At 49.8% G+C, this 17,596-nt stretch overlaps 1 protein-coding gene across 2 annotated transcripts in view; it reads right to left on the bottom strand.

Annotated features, from left to right (window-relative positions):
• The window catches only part of Abcc3 (ATP binding cassette subfamily C member 3), a 48,506-nt gene that overhangs the window by 7,656 nt on the left and 23,254 nt on the right, over positions 1 to 17,596 (bottom strand). Inside the window, exons 11-29 of one of the 2 annotated variants that reach the window (XM_008838373.3) lie at positions 17,075 to 17,167; positions 15,724 to 15,927; positions 15,457 to 15,603; positions 14,867 to 14,954; positions 14,518 to 14,584; positions 14,178 to 14,304; positions 13,918 to 14,094; positions 11,244 to 11,411; positions 10,759 to 10,948; positions 9,755 to 9,860; positions 9,456 to 9,600; positions 9,157 to 9,364; positions 8,658 to 8,968; positions 6,695 to 6,894; positions 6,459 to 6,585; positions 5,066 to 5,167; positions 1,091 to 1,237; positions 801 to 959; positions 97 to 263 (exon numbers count right to left, since the gene is read on the bottom strand). In XM_008838373.3, the coding sequence (XP_008836595.1) occupies positions 97 to 263; positions 801 to 959; positions 1,091 to 1,237; positions 5,066 to 5,167; positions 6,459 to 6,585; positions 6,695 to 6,894; positions 8,658 to 8,968; positions 9,157 to 9,364; positions 9,456 to 9,600; positions 9,755 to 9,860; positions 10,759 to 10,948; positions 11,244 to 11,411; positions 13,918 to 14,094; positions 14,178 to 14,304; positions 14,518 to 14,584; positions 14,867 to 14,954; positions 15,457 to 15,603; positions 15,724 to 15,927; positions 17,075 to 17,167 (2,933 nt within the window). The remainder of the gene's footprint in view (positions 1 to 96; positions 264 to 800; positions 960 to 1,090; positions 1,238 to 5,065; positions 5,168 to 6,458; positions 6,586 to 6,694; positions 6,895 to 8,657; positions 8,969 to 9,156; positions 9,365 to 9,455; positions 9,601 to 9,754; positions 9,861 to 10,758; positions 10,949 to 11,243; positions 11,412 to 13,917; positions 14,095 to 14,177; positions 14,305 to 14,517; positions 14,585 to 14,866; positions 14,955 to 15,456; positions 15,604 to 15,723; positions 15,928 to 17,074; positions 17,168 to 17,596) is intronic. The other variant, XM_017799451.2, reaches the window with a different exon arrangement.

Genomic DNA, 17,596 nt, shown 5'->3' with positions numbered 1-17,596 from the left:
ACCCCATGGGACCCTGGTGGGGGGAGGCAGGGAGAGGGGCTCGCCTGGACTCCGTCATCTGGGAACAGACTTTGACCTGTCCTCTGCCACTCCTACCTGAGATTCTCTCCGCCCTCAGAGCACTGGAAGTCCAGGCCTGCTGCCTGGTTGCTCACAAATGTGTGTAGATGGGACAATTCCAGGGCCCTCCAGATGTCCTCCTCTGAGTAACGGCCAAAGGGGTCTAGGTTCATGCGCAGGGTTCCCGAGAACAGGATGGGGTCCTGGAACGACACGAGAAGAGAGAAGCAGCTGAGCCCCATAAGGAACCTCAGAAGCATGAACAAGAAGGGGGTTCAGGCAGCAGCATTCTACTCTGACCCTTGCCCCCCAAGGAGGCATCGCCGGGGAGATGGAATACTGCCTGCAGGGGAGCGATAAACCTCAGCTTGGCTAGTTGCTAAGTCCCTTACTAAGCAGGAACCAGAACCACTAATCTGCCTCTGAAGTGTGCATTCCACAGAAAAATACCCCAAGGAGCCAGAAAGAGCCAGGAGAACAAGGCAAGAAGGAGAACAAGGCAAGAAATCCCAGGGATGCCATGCTGGGAGGAGCCTGTGGCCCTTCCCCTTGGTCAGCCCAGGAGTCCAAGGGCAGTCCTGACTAGCTAGCGGGTGTCTGACCATTCCAGATCTGTGCCTGGGTGACTCTGTTCTCTGCTGTGGGGCTGCCTCCTGACTAACCAGGCCCTAGGGCCCAGTTCTCAAGCTACAGAAGGTTGGCAGAGAGCAGGCTAGCCCAGGCTCCCTCCAGGCTCCTACCTGAGGGATGATGGTGAGCTGAGAACGCAGGTCATGGAGGCCAATATTGGCCACATTGAGGCCATCAATGAGGATCTCACCCTCTGCGGCTTCCAGGATGCGGAATAGGCAGAGGGTCATGGAGGACTTGCCAGCACCAGTACGGCCCACGATGCCCACCTGCAGGGAAGGGCCATGGGGCATCTCGAGGTCTCCACCAGCAGCCAAACTGACATCCAGTTAGCTCACCTGCCCTCTCAGAGACCCATGCTCCCCACAAGGGCTGTGGCAATGTCCCCAGGCACAAGTACCTTCTCACCACCATGCACATGCAGAGTCAGGTTCTTCAGCACCAACTCCAGGCCTGGCCGGTACCGTACTGAATAGTTCCGGAATTCCACCTCCCCACGCATGGGCCAGCCTTCAGGAGGACATTTGCTCTCCACCACCCAGGGGGCCTGACAGGAAGGCAGGTCTCATCCGGATGACACCAGCCAGGCCCTCTCCCACTATTCAGCCAGCCCCCTCCTCTCTCCAGACACCTCAACCCTTACCCACTGTGGTCCCTGGGGGAGGGGCCCTTTGTTCACTGAATCTTTTTTTTTTTTTTAGACAGGGTCTTCCTGTAGCCCCAGCTGGCCTGGAAATCACTATATAGACTAGGCTGGCCTTGAACTCACAAAGATCCCCCTGCTTCTGCCTCCCAAGTGCTGGGATTAAAGGTGTGTGCCACCGCGCCTGGCATTCACTGAATCTTTTAATCCTCTGACTTTTTTCCTAGTTGGAACCGAGGGCCTTGCACAAGTCTGGCAAGCATGTGACCATTGAGCCACATCCCCAGCCCTATCCCTTTGACTTTATTCTCCTTATGTGTCATTCTAAAACTTCCTTGTCCTGCCCCTGCCCTCTCTCTCCTCTAGCACATCCCTGAGTGTCTTGCTGTCTATACTAGCACCTCCTTCCATCATCTTTATCCTCCTTTATTACTAAGAGTCCCCAGTAAGACAAAGCCCTTGCTCTGGGAGGCTTCTGTTCTAGTACAGGGGCATACAGTCTGCATAACTAATCTATATAGTAGAAGTGGTGAGGACTTGGCCCCAGAAGTATTTGAGGTTGCTGTCTATGCAGTATGTAAAAAGGCTTCCTGGTGGAGGTGAGGGAATAAGGCAAGTGGCTATCTGAAGGAAGGGCATGGCAGATAAAAGGAACAGCATGTGCTATATGATCTGCAGCACAGAGACAAAGGTGACAAATAGGCATCATGGTGGGTGGCCCCCAGGCCATTTTAAGGCCCATGGCTTTTTATATGGTGTAAAGCGCAACACCATCAGAGGGCTATGCATGAGGGATGATTCAACTTTTTTTTCTTTTTTTGAGACAGGGTCTCATGTAGCCCAGGTTGGCCCCAAAGTATGTAGCTAAAGATGATCCTGAACTTCTGATTCTCCTGCCTCTTCTTTCCCAAGTGCTGGAATTATAGACATGAGCCACTCACATTAGGTTTATTCAGTGTTGGGGTTGGGACCCAGGGCTCTGTGCATGCTAGTCAAGCACTCTGCCAAAATGGCTACATCCCAGTTCCACTGGGTTTTTAAATCTCTCCAGCCACTATGAGGAGAATGGACTGGCCAGAGGTAAAATAGTGGGAGCTTTAAGAGAGAACCCACTACATCATTTGAGAGTCCTCGTGTGAAACAAACACAGGGCCTGTTGCTCAAAAATTATTATGAATGTTGGGCTGGAGAGATGGTTCAGTGGTTAAGAAGCTGGCTGCTTCTACAGAGGACCTAGATTCAGATCCCAGAACCCACATGGTAGCTAACAACTGTCTGTAACTCCAGTTCCAGGGGATCCAATGCCCTTTTCTGGCTTTCACAGGCAACAGGCATGCATGGGGTGTAAGTATATACATGCAGGCAAAACACTCATACGCAAAATAAATATTAAGAAAAAAAGAATATCACGTGACTATAGCAGAGAACTGAACCCAGCATGAAGGCCTGGTGAGCACAGGGCTCTTCTGAGAGTGGGGACCTGTGTGATCACTCAATCTGCACACCTGAGAAGCTAGCCATGCTTCTGGATAGGGAATCTGGACAGTTAACAGTCAAAGCAGCAGAGGAAGATGGGCATGATGGCACATACCTGTGATGCCAGCCCTTGGAAGACAAAAGCAAAAAAACTGAGTTAGAGGCTAGCCTGCGCTAAATAACAAGCCTGTGTCTCAAAAAATCCAAGGATGGGGATGTAGTTCAGTGGTAGAATGCTTGCCTAACAAATGCAAGGTCCTGGGTTCCATTGCTGGCCCTGGAAAAAGAAGAAGACAAAGAAGAGGAGGAGCAGGAGGAGGAAGATGAGAGGACGAGCAGCACGTGCAGATCGCTCTCTCTAAGAGGTGCTAAAGGCAAAAAGGGACAGCAGGGCTGAGAACAGCATCATTTGGGATAAAGGACTCTGCATCTACAGGACATGTTGGAGGTAAAGAGGGAGACATGGAAACATGATTATCTCAGGAGTCGTGTTTGCTGGGGGAAGGCAGGGCAGGCACAGAGGACAGTTTGCATGTGGTATGGAACAAGTAAGCTGTGAAGGCCCACTGACAGACCCAGAACCTGGGTCACAGAACCCAGGGGGATCTCAGGAGAAAGGGCAGGAGAATGTAGCTGATGCTGAATCAGCCAAGAACAGGAAAGTATCTCTTACATTAGAGCCGGGCATGTCACAGGGGAGCTGTTCAGTGGAAAACAGGTTGTAGCAGGCAAGGTTCAAGATAAGGAAGAAACAACATGTATAGACCACAGCTTGAAATGGACATCATGACAAAGGAGAACTGAGAACTGGGGCAGCAGGATGCAGGGGAAAAGGGAGGTTTGCTTGTGTCTAGACCAGAAAATGCACATAAAGGTGAATCATCTGACAGAGGGAGCAAGACTCATGGCATAATACAAGAGAGAGACGGATGACTGAGGAAGTCAAGTCCTCTAGCAGCCAAGGAAAGAAGCAGAGGGGCAGGACTTTCAACAGAGAAGAGATAACACCTGCTCAAAGGGAAACAAAGAGGATGGGGGATGCTTAGACATAAAGTGCTGGAGGCAGGAAGGTAAAGGATGTTCACATCTTTAACCCATTTTCCCATGGAAGGAAGTGTCAGGCAAGGTTGAGGGCTGGGCACAGGGATGTGTTTTGAGGTCAGAGAATGTTCTAAAGATTTCTTTCTGAAACTGAGAACACAAAGCAGGGATACTGGCTGTAGAGGGCAGTTATGAATTTGAAATAACATTAGTGATTTTGTTTTCCAGCTCCATTTCAGCTGCTCCGTGCAGGTATGATGTGGATAGACTGGGCTTGGATGGGGTAGGATTTTGTAGGTAAGGATGGGGACAGGTTGAGAATATCTCTGTTTGTGGAGCATGGATAGAGTCTAGGCTAGACAAGGAAGGTGGTAGACAGAGGAGCTGATGAATGGAGAAACAAAGGTGGGTCATGACATTGGAGTCCCAGCAAGGACAGAGTACTGGGGCCCTGGAAGAGGTGACTTGGAACACATGGGAGGGTGGAGTCTAAAAGTGGGCAACTTAACACTAAGAGCTCAGAGATGCTGCAGCTTTGGGGCATGAGGAGGTTTGGGATATGATCTCGGTGGAGAAAAAGTCTGGACTCACCCAAGTAAGGACAGACGAGTCCTTTCCCACAGCAAAGGGCATAGTTCCCCACCTCTGTTCTTATGACTAGGCTGGCCTTTTTGGCTGGAATGTTCATCTTCCCCCTGCCCCACCTCTACTGAATCTCATCTGTCAAAACCTGCCCATCCTCAGAATGCTTACTCCCTGAAGACTCCAGGTGAACCACTTTCCTTATCTGCCCTCTTTTTTTGTCTTTTTGAGACAGGGGCTCCCTGTAGCCCCAACTGGCCTGGACCTCACTATGTAGACCATATTGGCCTTGAACTCACAGAGATCCACCTGCCTCTGCCTCCCAGTGCTGGGACTAAAGGCATGTGCCACCACGCCCAGCTCCTTATCCACCCTCTTTAGAAGCAACCCCAGAGCATTTCGGTCCACCTGCCTTGCCCCTCCCATTGGCTCAGAATCTCTTGACCAACTCTGAGCTCTCTACACCTTCCAAGCATTGACCGCCACCTGATGGATGAATGAATGATTGAATGAATGAATGACTGAGAGCTTCCTAAACAGCTGGCCTTGATGTGCAGTGATGGCAGGCCACCATGCATCCTTCCTCAGCTCATCCAGACTCCCTTTACCTGCTGGGCTCATCTCAGGACTCACCTCAGTCACAGTCTTAGAGTATTCCTTGACTCGCTCCACAGCCACAATATTAGACTCCAAGTCTGACATCATTCGTATCATCCAATTCAGAGCCAATGTCACCTGACCAAAGGAACTGTGTTATAGGTTATAGGAGGACCCTATCCTGCCTAGCAATGCCTTTGAGAAGACTTTATGTCTGGATCAATGGGAATCCCACCCCGTCTATGACCCACAGGTGTGTGCTGACTGGAGCTCTAATCACAACTGTGCCTCTGGCAGTGACAATGCAGACTTAACCAAGGACCGTCTCACTCAGTGTTTCTCAAACTTTAATATGTATTAGACTTCCCAGAGCATCTTGTTAAAATGCAGTGTGCCATTCTGTAGGTCTGAGGTAGGTCCTGAGAGTCTCCATTCCTAACAAGCTCCCAGACTATATCAGTGTAGCCAGTCTGGGGATCACACTGTATTTTCGAAGAAGTCTTGAAAGAAATGCAGAATCTGAGCTCTATCTCAGAACTGGACCTTGTGAGCGAGACCGCACATTTTAATAAGCTCTCCAAGTGATTCACATGCACGCTACAGTTTGAGCAGCCTAGCCTGTCTGGATCGCTTTTTGTTTACCAATGCATTCAGAGCTGAGCCACCTGAGGCCTTGAAAATGTGATCTGCTTTACAAAAATCCCATTTGTGACTATGTAACTCTTTGACCATACAGGCTGCTGTCAGGGTGACCTCCAAGCTAGGCTCCAGCCACTTGCTCTGTTTACAATCATCCCTGGTCCCTGTGTCCACAGGGCATTGGTTCCAGGACCCCAGAATATACCCAAACCCACAGATGTTTCAGTTTCTTATATAAAATTGCACATTATTTGTATGCAACCCACATGCCTAAATCGTCTCTAGATTACCTATAGTGCCTAATACAATGCCTACACTTTCCTTCATTTACACAGATTCTGGGGCACAGTGAAGCCAAGTCTTGTTTTTTTTAGAACATTCTGATTTTTTTTTCTTCAAATATTTATTTGTTGGGGAGATGGTTGTTTGAGACAGAGTTTCACTTTGTAGGCCAGCCTGGCATCAAATTCATAGCCATCTTCCTGCCTCAGCCTCCTCCCAAGTGCTGGAATTCTAGGCATGCAGCATCATACCCAGTCTTTTTCAAATATTTTCTTTTTGTGACACAGGGTTTCACTATGTAGCCCTGGTACTCACTATGTGGACCAAGCTGACCTTGAACTCACAGAGATCTATCTGCCTCTGCCTTCCAAGTAAATGCTGGGATTAAAGTTGTGTGCCACCTTGATCCCCATGTGGAGCAGAGAAGGGCACTCAGCAGATGCTTGTGACACTTGTGTGGCCTCTGCCCTGGTGGTGGCTCTGTTTGGGGTCCTAGGCCCCACCTTACCTGGAGGGCATAGGACACAGAAAGACCCACGAGCCCTGGACTCAAGGTGCTTCTCCCTATCACTGCAAACAGTGCAGCAAAGAGCACCACGCAGTTTCCCACAAACTCCACTCGAACGCCTAGCCACCTATGGGAACCAAAGGAAAGAAATGGGCAGGGGAAGGGAGGCAGAAGGGTTATCACCCAGAATCACAGATAGCCTGTGGGCACTTGTGGAGGAAGGCGAAGCTCCTGACCGGTTGGAGGCAATATAGGGGTAGCAGCTCTTCTGGTTGATGTCCACCTTAGTATCACTAAGGACCTTGAAGTCTTGGATGCGGTCGTAAGCCCGGATGACACTAGTACCACTCACTGTCTCGGAAAAGTGGGAGTAGATGGGCGAGCGGCTGATCGATTCCAGCCGCTTCAGTTGCCGTGATGTGGCCACATAGAAGCGCTGATGAGGGATGAGACAAGCTTAGTGTCAGGACCTCAGAACCACCAACTCAGACCTGTCTGTCCTCCAAACCTACCCATGATCCCTGGGCTCCCTTCTACCCTGTCCTACTCCCCCATGAGAACTTTCGGCCTTTCCCTACCTCCCCTGGAGAGTAGGGTCCTGACACACGTTATACCTTTTTCTTCTGGTGAGCTTTGCTCAGTCCACCAGGCCGCTTTGTCCACGAAGCCCTGCCTGTTTTCTACTAGCTCCTGCCCCCATCACTTTCTGTGATCTCAGCACCAATCTTGTTTGGTCTCCTGAGTAGTGATGCCTTGCTTTACTTAGAGGCCTTAGATATCATTCACAGTCAAATGACTGTGTAAAATTTGCAAAAGGGATTTTTCTGAAAAAGCCCTTCTTATCCTAGTTGCTTTACCCTACAAAAACATGGTTCTGCGGGGGTGTGGTGGCTCATGCCTTTGATCCCAGCACTCGGGAGGCAGAGGCAGGTGGATCTCTGTGAGTTCAAGGCCAGCCTGGTCTACATAGTGAGTTCCAGGCCAGCTGGTGTTACAGAGAGACCCTGTCTCAAAAAGACCAAAACAAAACAAAACAAAACAAAAAAAACCCATGGTTCTGCCTCCAGTTTCCAACCTGTACTCTGTGGGCCCCAAGATGGTCAGACATGTACAGAGGGATATACAGGAGGCTCCTTCCCTAGGGGCTGTACTTCCAACCACCTTTGGGGGTCCCTTTACCAAATGATGAGAAGCCGGATCCCAGTGACCTCACGCCTTTACAGTGAGCTGTATCTGAGTCCTTAGCAACTCGGGTGACATATCTCTGTCTAATATGTGTAAGAAGGGAAGAGGGCTGGAGGGATGGCTCAGCAGTTAAAAGTACTGGCTGCTCACGCAGAGGACTCAGGTTCAGTTCCCAGAACCCATATGGCTGCTCATGGTTGTTGATAACTCTAATTCCGAGGAATCTGATGCCCTCTTCTGGCCTTGGTAGGCATCACACAACATGGGTATGATGTATGTAACTATGTTACATACATTCAGACAAAACAACTCATACACAAACCAAAAATATGTAAATAAATAAAAATCTTTTAAAATTAAAAAAAAGAAGGGAGGGACAAAGTGCCTGAAACTGTTAACAATAATTTACTCAAATAATGCCAATTGTGGGGGTGGGGAGACAGGAAGATGAGACCCTGAGTTCAGATCCCCAGTATCCACGTAAAATCCAGGCATGCCATCACACACATGTAATGCCAGCACTGGGGAGGCAGAGACAGGCAGATCTGTGGAGCTCATTGGAGCCAGAAGAGGTGAGCTCTTAGCTGAAGAGGTGAGCTCCACATTCAATGAGAGATTTTGTCTCAGAAAATAAGGTAGAGAGTGAGGAAGACATCCAACATTGAGCTCTGGCCTCCACATGTATTCACACACATGCACACAGGTGCCTGCATATACACATGCACCACACACATGCGCGCATCCACACAAATAAATAAAGTAAAATATAGCCAACGGGAAGGAGCCCCAGGGCCTGTCATAATTTATGAATCCCCATTTCATCCTCACATCAGCCCAATGAAGTAGAGTCTTAGGGTCTATTTTACAGGCGAGCTAAATGACCTTCAAGGAGATGAAGCAACTGACTATAGGCCCTGACCCAATCCAGCTGCAACCTAGGCCACAGGAGTGCCTGGCCCACTTCAGGGCCCCCTGCCCCCCATCACCACACGCTCTGCCCGCCAGTGCTGGCACCTGCACAAAGCCGTAGAACACAGCCAGAGGCAGCACAACCACCAAGAAGAGTGGTGTGCTGACCACGATGACCACGAGGGTAGAGATGGAGTTGAAGAAGGAATTGAACAGCATGAGGATGGTGGGAGCCAGAACCTCATCAATGGTGTGTATATCCTTGGAGAAGCGGTTGAGGATACGGCCTAAGGGTGTTGTGTCAAAGAAGGACTGTGGGGAGCGAATTTTGTTGTGCAGCAGAGCCGAGTGCAGCAGGCGGGCAGCCTGGACACCGCCCACTGCCATGGTGAAGGCTGACAGCATCACCAGGAGGCCTGTTGAGAGAGGCAGAGGGTGACTTGATCACTCAGAGGAGGAGGCAGGCATAGAAAGGCAGAATGTGACATGGCCAGGTGGGTTATGGAGGCTCTGAGGCAGGGATGTGGTTTTATGGTTTGGGAGGACAAAAAAATCAGAGAGGAAGGGATGTAGGAATCCCTTCTGGGCACCTCCATGGGTTCACCTTGCAGAATTCCTAGGGCAGCGTAGACACCCAGTCTCAGGGTGGTATTATTCTGTCTGCCATTCACCGCCGCCTCATTGGCCCAGGCACTGAGCCACACATTGGCTCCAATGGCAGCTGCACTTTGGCCAGCATACAGAAGACAGATAGCCACTGTGGTATAGAGCCCCACAGACTTGGCATAATCCCCAAACACACTCAGCTTCACCTGCAGAAAGTGACCACACAATTGGGAACAGAAGACTCTACCAGCTGCTGAGACCCCACTGGCCTCTCCAGCTTGTGTCCACCCTACTCACAGTGCCAGTCTGTGCCTTCTCCTCTTCGATTAGTGTGCCAGTCTCCTTCGTCTTTATCACCTGTGCATCCGTCTCTGATGGATTCACGTGTCTCTTGGGCACAGGTCGGCTCTGGCCTTCTTCTGATGACATGGAGCTCAGCTGTCTGTGGAGGCAGCTGGTCAGACCCAGGCAGGAGAACACCAACACACCCCCAGGGTATGAGTGTCAGGGAGAATGCCCACTTGCACTCCATGTGCTGGGAGTTGGGAGGGCTCAGTTGTAAACTTCTGGGGACCTGGGGACTGTGGGGAGCTTACCTCATAAACTTGCGAACCTCATACATGGCTGGCTCGTCGGTCGGCTCTGTATGGGTGCTGAGCGTGTCTTCAATCAGGAGCACTTCCTCATCTGCATCTTCTAAGGCTGCAGCAGGGGAGGAAAGCCACAGAGGTTGACTACTCCTTCTGAAACCCATGCAGCCCCACCCTCCATCCCAATGGGAGGTCTGGATGGACAAGCAGGGGAAAGGAGAGGGTTTGAAAGGACAGCTAGAAAGACATGGGTTAGGAAACATGAAAAACTTCCCTTCAGGGGATTCAAGTAGGCTGGGGACTTGGGCTCTGGAGTCAGGCTGGCTGAGCTTAAATCCTACTTTCTTGATGCAGGCGTGGGAAAGAATAAGAATGGTACCTAGTCCATGGCATCACCTATCACTAGGAGGATTAAGGAAAGAATGTGTGTCCAGGGCTTAGCAAGGGACATAGCACTTGGGGAATGCTCACGCAGGTTAGTGGTACACATAGCCAGGGAAAAGGCCTGTGAGCCAAATCGGAGTGTTGAGATGGGGAGTTCTGACTGGGCAACAGGTGGGGAGTGGGACTCTCATGAGCTCACGTACTGGGCTTTGAGATGACCAAGGCTTTATCTGTTCACTGCCTGAAACAGTGCCTGGTTATAGTAACTGTTTAGTAAATCTAAACAGGTTGGTAAGTTAATGATTATGCCAAGTACATACACACTTACTAAAATAGTTTTGCCACATACTCTGGATCTGAGGGCATGTGTCCTTTTGACAGATGGGAAAACAGACACAGACCTGAGCTGCTGCTGCAGCATCCCACAGTTAACAAAAAGGAAGGGATCTGAATGCAGCATCTGGTTCACTTTTCTTCTGGTGGCATCTAGCTACCACATAGGTGGCCCCAGTTTCCCAGAATTCCCCTAGCATCCTAGTAGACCAGTCTAGACACACTCAGAGACCCCAGACAAGGTAGATGCTGGAAGGGCACTGGACACCAGGAGGGCCAGGGGTGGTGGGTACCAATCTTTCTGTCTTCGAGGTACTCTTCATCCTCATCTGGTGCATAGTTGCGGAGGAAGTTGGCAAAGGAACCATCGTGCTGTAGCAGGGCTGAGTAGTGGCCCATCTCAGACACCTGCCCATCAGCAAGCACTATGATGAAGTCTGTCTGGGGCAGGAAGCTGATGCCATGGGTCACCAGCACACGAGTCTGTGGAGAAGGCAGCATGCTCTGAGCTGTAGCACCTTCAGACACACCTCCAACTCGGGCACAGAGCCATGAGGAGTTGTGGGCTAGGGAGTACATCTGTGACTCATCCCATGCTTGACGCAGCTTGCTCAGTATCTCTGGGGTGTACATCCCTGTGGGTTTCCCCTGCTGCCTACCCCTTTCTGCATCTCAGGTCCCCACATCTCCATGTCTTACCCAACCCCCTCAACCTCCCACCCATTCTCTCCCAGGGCACTAGATCTCATTTTTGCCCCCTAACTGCCCGTGGTCTCACCTTGCCTGCCAGTATACCATCTGGCCCAATCACTTTGTCAAAGATATGTTTAGCCACATGGGAGTCCACAGCTGACAGTGGGTCATCCAGCAAAAAAATGTCGGCATCACTATAAACAGCTCGGGCCAGGCTGACCCGTTGCCGCTGGCCCCCAGACAGATTAATACCCTGGAAAGAGGAGGTGGTGAGAGACGGGTGCTGGGTGGAAAAGGTCATACAGGCATGTGGGGGGAGGGTGACAAGGGCCATTCAAGCAAGGCAGTCCTCTGAATCTGCATTTCATAGGATACTTTGCTGTCCCCACAAAGATGTAGCCCACAGGGGAAGGGGTGATGGTTCTCAGCAGCCTCTAGAGCAGATGAGGCCATCCTCCTCCCTGGTTTCAGTACCCTGCCCAATTGGTTGCCCTGTTTAGCCCTAGCACTCCTGACTGGTGAGTGGATAAACAATAGCTAGTATATCTATACACTGGAATATTATTCAGCTCTAAGAAGAAATGCTCACACATGTAACAACATGGGTGAACTTTGAGGACATTATGCCAAATGAAGTAAGTTGGACACAGAAAGACAAATACTGTGTAAGTCCCCTCACACAGGTGTCTAGAGTAGCCAGATTCTAAGAAACAGAGTGGTGGTCGCCAAGGGTCGGGAAAGGAGGGAACTGAGGGATGTTCAATCAGGACAGACAGGGTTGGAATAACAAGGCTCTGGAATTTATTGCAAAACCCTGCAAATGTAGCCAACATGACTGAACTGGGCACTGAAAAAGTAGTTAAAGCAATACATTTTATGTTAGGTGACTTTCACTGTAATTAAAAATGAATTACTTTAAAAAGAAAACAAAGGTGGAAGAGATGACTCAGCAGGTAAAGGTGCTTGCCACCAAGTCTGATGACCTGAATTTGAATCCTAGGACCCAAAGGCAGAGAGAACTGACTCCCACAAGTAGTCCTCTGGCCTCCACATGTGCACTATAGCACTTGAGTGCCCCTTTTCTCTCTCTTCACAATTAATGTAATAAAAAAATAAAAATAAGCCAGTCATGGTGGCTCACACCTTTAGTCCCAGCACTTCAGAGCCAGAGGTAAGCAGATCTCTGTGAGTTCAAGGCCAGCCTGGTCTACATAGCAAGTTCCAGGACAGCTGGGGCTACAGGGAGACCCTGTCTAAAAAAGACCAATAAATAAATCAATAATAAAATAAATAAATTTAAAAAGCCTCCCCCAAAAAGAAAAAAAAATGAACTTCCACAGAGGCCCCATGTCTTATCATTTGAAGGCCAGAATCAAAACCAAGGTCTCCAACGTTCTGCCTCGCTCTATTCCCTGATCCCATTTCCTAACCTCCACTCAAGTCAAAGTGTACCAGGTACTCATCTGTGTCTACCCACTGTCCCTAGAATCTACTGCCTTCAAGTGGCCTGCACAGTTCAGTAAGTCCTGGCTACTTGACAACACCTCTAGCTTCACTTCCTTCTCTGGACCCTTTGCTCACTCTGTTCAAACCATGCGGGTCTCCTTGATGGTCCAGTGCCCAGTTATGTTCCTGCCTGAACCTTTGAACTGTGTGTTCTCTGCCTCAGATGATTCTAGTCATAGCTTCATAGCCCTAGGTAGACAGGGCTGTTCATGGCTTTAGGTAGACAGGCTGCTCACAGCCCTAGGAAGACAGGGCTGTTCCTTCTATTCAGATCTCTTTCTCAGATGCTTTCTCAAGCCATCCTAACAATTCATCCCAGCACATATTCCTATATTCCTGCCTTTTTTTTAATCCCCCCAAATAATCTAACATATATTTTGTTTATCTTGCTTATTGTCTCTTTCCTCTGCTAGAATACATGGTACATGAAAGCAAAGTTATGGGTTTTTTGTTTTGTTTTTTTTTTTCTTGTTGTTGCTGTTGCTGAGACAGGGTCTTCCCATAGCCCGAGCTGGTCTGGAACTCACTATGTTGACCAGGCTGCCCTTGATCTCACAGAGATCTGCCTGCCTCTGCCTTCTGAGTGCTGGAATTAAAGGCATGCACCACCATGCCTGATGAAAACAGAGATTTTTATACTGGTGCATTCATTGCCAAATAATATTTGCTGGCATATAGTAGTAGGTGTTTAATAAAATCTGATAGATAAATGAATGATTCAGTGAATGATGAGCTCCTCTTCCCCATAGTCATTAAGAGTCAGTTCAAACGGTCTGGAGAGATAGCAGCTAAGAGCATTGACTGCTCTTGTAGAGGACCCAGGTTTGATTCCTAGCACCCACATGGTGGCTAACAACCATCCATAACTCCAGTTCCAGGGACTCCAATGCCCTCATCTGACCTCTAAGGGCATTGCATGACATGGGTACACTTACACACATGCAGACAATATACTCATACACATAAAATAAAAAATAAAATATTAAAAAAAGAGTCAGTGCAAAGGTGATGCTTCTCCTTGTACAAATCCCACTATCCTCGCCTTGTACTCTTCTGCCCTGCACAGGTCTTCAGCCTGACCCCAGTGGTCCCTGCCTGTTCATGAGTTATTTTCTCTAGAATGGATGTCACAGAGCTGGGCATGATGTTATGTGAATGTGTGAATGAATGAAAGAGTGAGTGAGGGGTCCCTTCGCTGGGCTGAGGTTGGCAGCTACATACATTGGCTCTCTGATGAAAGGATAACTCTGTACCTTCTCTCCAATCTCTGTCTGGTCCCCACCAGGCAGCATGTCCAGGTCAGCTAGCAGGGCACAGGTCTCCAAGGCCTGTTGGTAGCGCTTAGGGTTCAGGGCTTGCCCAAACAGTACATTTTCCTGAAGTGTGCAGTTCTGGATCCACGCCTGCTGGGGCACATAGGCCACAGAGCCCTGGGCACAGGAGAAGTCACCTTGGGGTTTGTTGGAAGCTGGCCAAACCTCATGCCTTCCCGAGGAGCCTGTACCCTTCTCACCTTCACAGACACTGTGCCTTCCAGCTTCTCCATCTCTCCTAGCAAGGCAGACACCAGGGAAGACTTCCCACAGCCCACGGGCCCTACCACAGCCACCAGTGCCCCTTTCAGGATCTGGATGTCTATGCTAGGAGGAAGGAACAGCTGTCAGAGACAGAGACTGGGTCTAGCGCCAACCTGCTACCTGAAGACCCAAGCCCTCCTCTCTCCCAGACTACCCCGGCGAGTGCAAGTTTTTCCTGCATTTCATGTCAAAAACAGAGATGGGGGAGAAGGTGCTACTATTGACCTTTTGTCTGCTTTGGGAAGCTGGGAAGGGAGTGAGAGAAGCTGGTGGTACCTGTGTAGGGTGGGAGGCAGGTCCTGGGCCCAGGTGAAGGTGCCACTGTGTATGGTGATGGCATAGCCTGGGAGGACCAAAGTATACAGGGTCAGGGAGCCCAGGACAAGGGAAGCAGTAGGGAGGCCTGACAGGAAGAGGAGCAGGGAGGAGCCTGGGCAAAGCGAGGGGTTCTGGAGCAAGGGCAGAAGGAGGAGGTGTGAGGAGCCTGGGGGAAGGGTGTAGGGGAGGAGCTGATGGAAGGGGAGCCCCAGAGTTAAAGCAGAGAAAAGGGGTCACAGGAGGAAACTTAGAAAGCTTGGAAGTGGATTTCCCTGTGCCAGGACAGTCCAGTAGAGGATGTCGGGACCTGGGGAGATGGTCTTTCTCTCCACACACTGGGGGTCAAGTTCATCTTGGCTCAGGAAGTGCTGGATCCTTTTCAGAGACACGCTGGTCTGCAGGAGGGTGTGGATTAGCTCTGTCATTGCTTTGTGGGTCCCTAACTTCTGGAGCTAGGCAAGCCCTCCTGAGGGCCCACTCACTACAGATGGGGCCCCTCCTGTGACTGAGTCTTCCATGGCTCCCAATGATAGAAGATAAGGTCCAGGTTGCTAAAAGGAGGTTGTGTCAGGAAGTCAGGCTCTGTGACTACAAACAACCTTCTTTTGTTTTTTGTTTGTTTTGAGACAGGGTCTCCCTGCAGCCTCAGCTGACCTGGAACTTACTATGTGGCCCAGGCTGGCTGCCTGCCTCTGCTTCCTGAGTGCTGGGACTGAAGGTGTGTGCCAGCACGCCCGCTGAGCTGGATCAGCCCTCTTAACCTCTTGCAACACTTCATCATGACGGTGGCTTTTCCCGACCCCAGGGACTCTGCTTATTCCTTTTTCCTAAGTTACCCTTGCTTGACCTTATCATATGACTGAAGTCCAGTGGACACCCTGACCTGCCCAAAGTTACCTGGGTCAGGTTGCTGATTAATTGAGGCAGCATGTTGAGGGGAAATTTTAAGATGTCGAACAAAGACACGGACACAAAGGCTTTCTCAGCATCCAGCACATTGTTCTGATCCACAGCCACGTATACTCCAAGGGTGATCAGGGTCACCTGCGTAACATGGGAATGGATGTCATATTGGAGCCTGCTCGGCTCCAACCACATTGGGGACCCTGAGACCTGGGTTGTCCAAGCAAGAGGCAAGAACCTCACACCAATGGACGGCCTTACCAGAAAGGGGGTGCAGACCCAGATGAAGGTGGATATAGCCTGATAGTAGGCACCCTTGCGCAGCAGCTGGAGTTCGCCCTCCCTGATGCCTTCCACCTGCTCCAAGAAACTGGGCTCCCAAGCATATAGCTTTAGCACCTTGATACCATTCAGGATCTCACTCATCAGCTTGATTCGAGAGTCCTTTAACTTCATTTGCTGAACCTGTGCAGTGGAGAGCAGTGGCACACCCCCTTGTCCTCCTGGGATCTCCTCCCCACTAGGCTTACACCTTCCACACCTTCTCAACCACCACTGCAGCCATTACATGTTGTTTGACCTGCCTCCTGTGCCCAATCCCCCAGCTCCCATCCTACATCCTCTTTTGAGAAGTGCAACTCTATCATCACTGCCCTTCCCTTTTGTTTCCATCCCTGTCCCTTTACATATGTGTCCCCAGTCAGACCATGAGCCTCCTAGGGGAGGGGTTGTTTATTTATTCTGTTCACTCAGACCCTAATCTAAAGCCTAGCATGCCACACTGTCTTATTCTCTCAGCTCTTGTCTGCCTATGTGCCAGACTATATGCCTGATAGAGGATATTGTGATGATTCAGAGACCCTGGCCATCATACAGCCAATAGTCTGATGGGGGAGGCAGATGATAAAAAGTAATAGAATAGATGCTTAATTATAAATCATTGTTGTCTGCTCCACAAGGAAAAGAACAGGATGCAGTGAGGGAATAATGGGGTGGGGGAAGGAGCACTAACTTGGAGTAATTAGGGTGGGCCTCTGGAGGAAGTAATATTTATGTTGAGAGGTGACAGAGGGAAGAGTTAGAGAAGCAAGGAGAGTGAGAACATTCTAGGCAGTGTATGTGGTAGCCCAGAGATACTTAAGCTTAGTACTAGAGAAAACAAAACAAAACAAAAAACAAACAAAAAAACAGCCTAGCTGAAACTTGGTTATCCCACAAGGTCTGGACTGGAGACTTGCAAGGTCTGAGGGAGCCTTGAGGTTGGTCTTAGGAAGTTTGCCATTTATTCTGTGTGCAGTGGGAGCTGCTGAGGGCTTAAGTAAATGTTTGCAGGTGGACTTATTGTCTGGCTAGCTACATTTAGCACCACGCAGTGGGAGCAGGTTTGCGTCCCTGCTCTGTCTGACCATAAACTGCCACAGTTTCTCTGAGTCACTCAGTTGACGAGTAGGACTATCAATAAATAGCTCTCAAGTGATGGACAAAGAGGAGGTAAGGTTTGTACAAGTGGCTGTGGCCTTTCACACTCAGTACAAGGAGTGTAGAGTGCCTGAGGGGCTGGGGATGAACATGGGCCCCAAAGTCTGGAGCAGATGCCTCTGGGCACACTCACCTGAAAGGTCCGCATTTTCATGGCCACAGCTGAATTGAGTGGAATCAGCAAGACCAGGACAGCCACTCCAGCCAGGACTGATGGGCCCAGGAGCTGAGGAGGCACAGACGAGTGGTGTGGGGGTCAGGTAAGACATACTAGCAGATAACCGAGTTCTGTAAACAGAGCTTAATTGAGCCCACCTGACTTAAAGTGTGAGAAGCAGAGGCAAGATATTAGACAGATGGTCATAACCATCACATTGGCAGAAGACAGCCTGCTATCAGTTAATGACCACAGACAGGCCAGAAGCACACAGAGAGTCTGTACAAGCTGGGCATGGGTGGCTCAGGTCTGGAATCCTAGCTAGTTGGGAGGGTTGAGGCCTGACTGGGCTATACACTGACTTCAAGATCAGCCTGGGAGACCAGACCCTATCTTGAAATAAACATTCAAAGAGCAGAGGAACTCAGTAGTAAAGTGCATCTAGCATACTTACAAGACCCTGAGTTCCATCCCAGAACTGCAAAGAAGAAAGAGAAG

The sequence above is a fragment of the Nannospalax galili genome, unplaced genomic scaffold, assembly GCF_000622305.1.
Source record: "Nannospalax galili isolate Female #2095 unplaced genomic scaffold, S.galili_v1.0 scaffold95, whole genome shotgun sequence".
Lineage (NCBI taxonomy): Eukaryota > Metazoa > Chordata > Mammalia > Rodentia > Spalacidae > Nannospalax > Nannospalax galili.
This window is presented reverse-complemented; position numbering and strand designations above follow the sequence as displayed.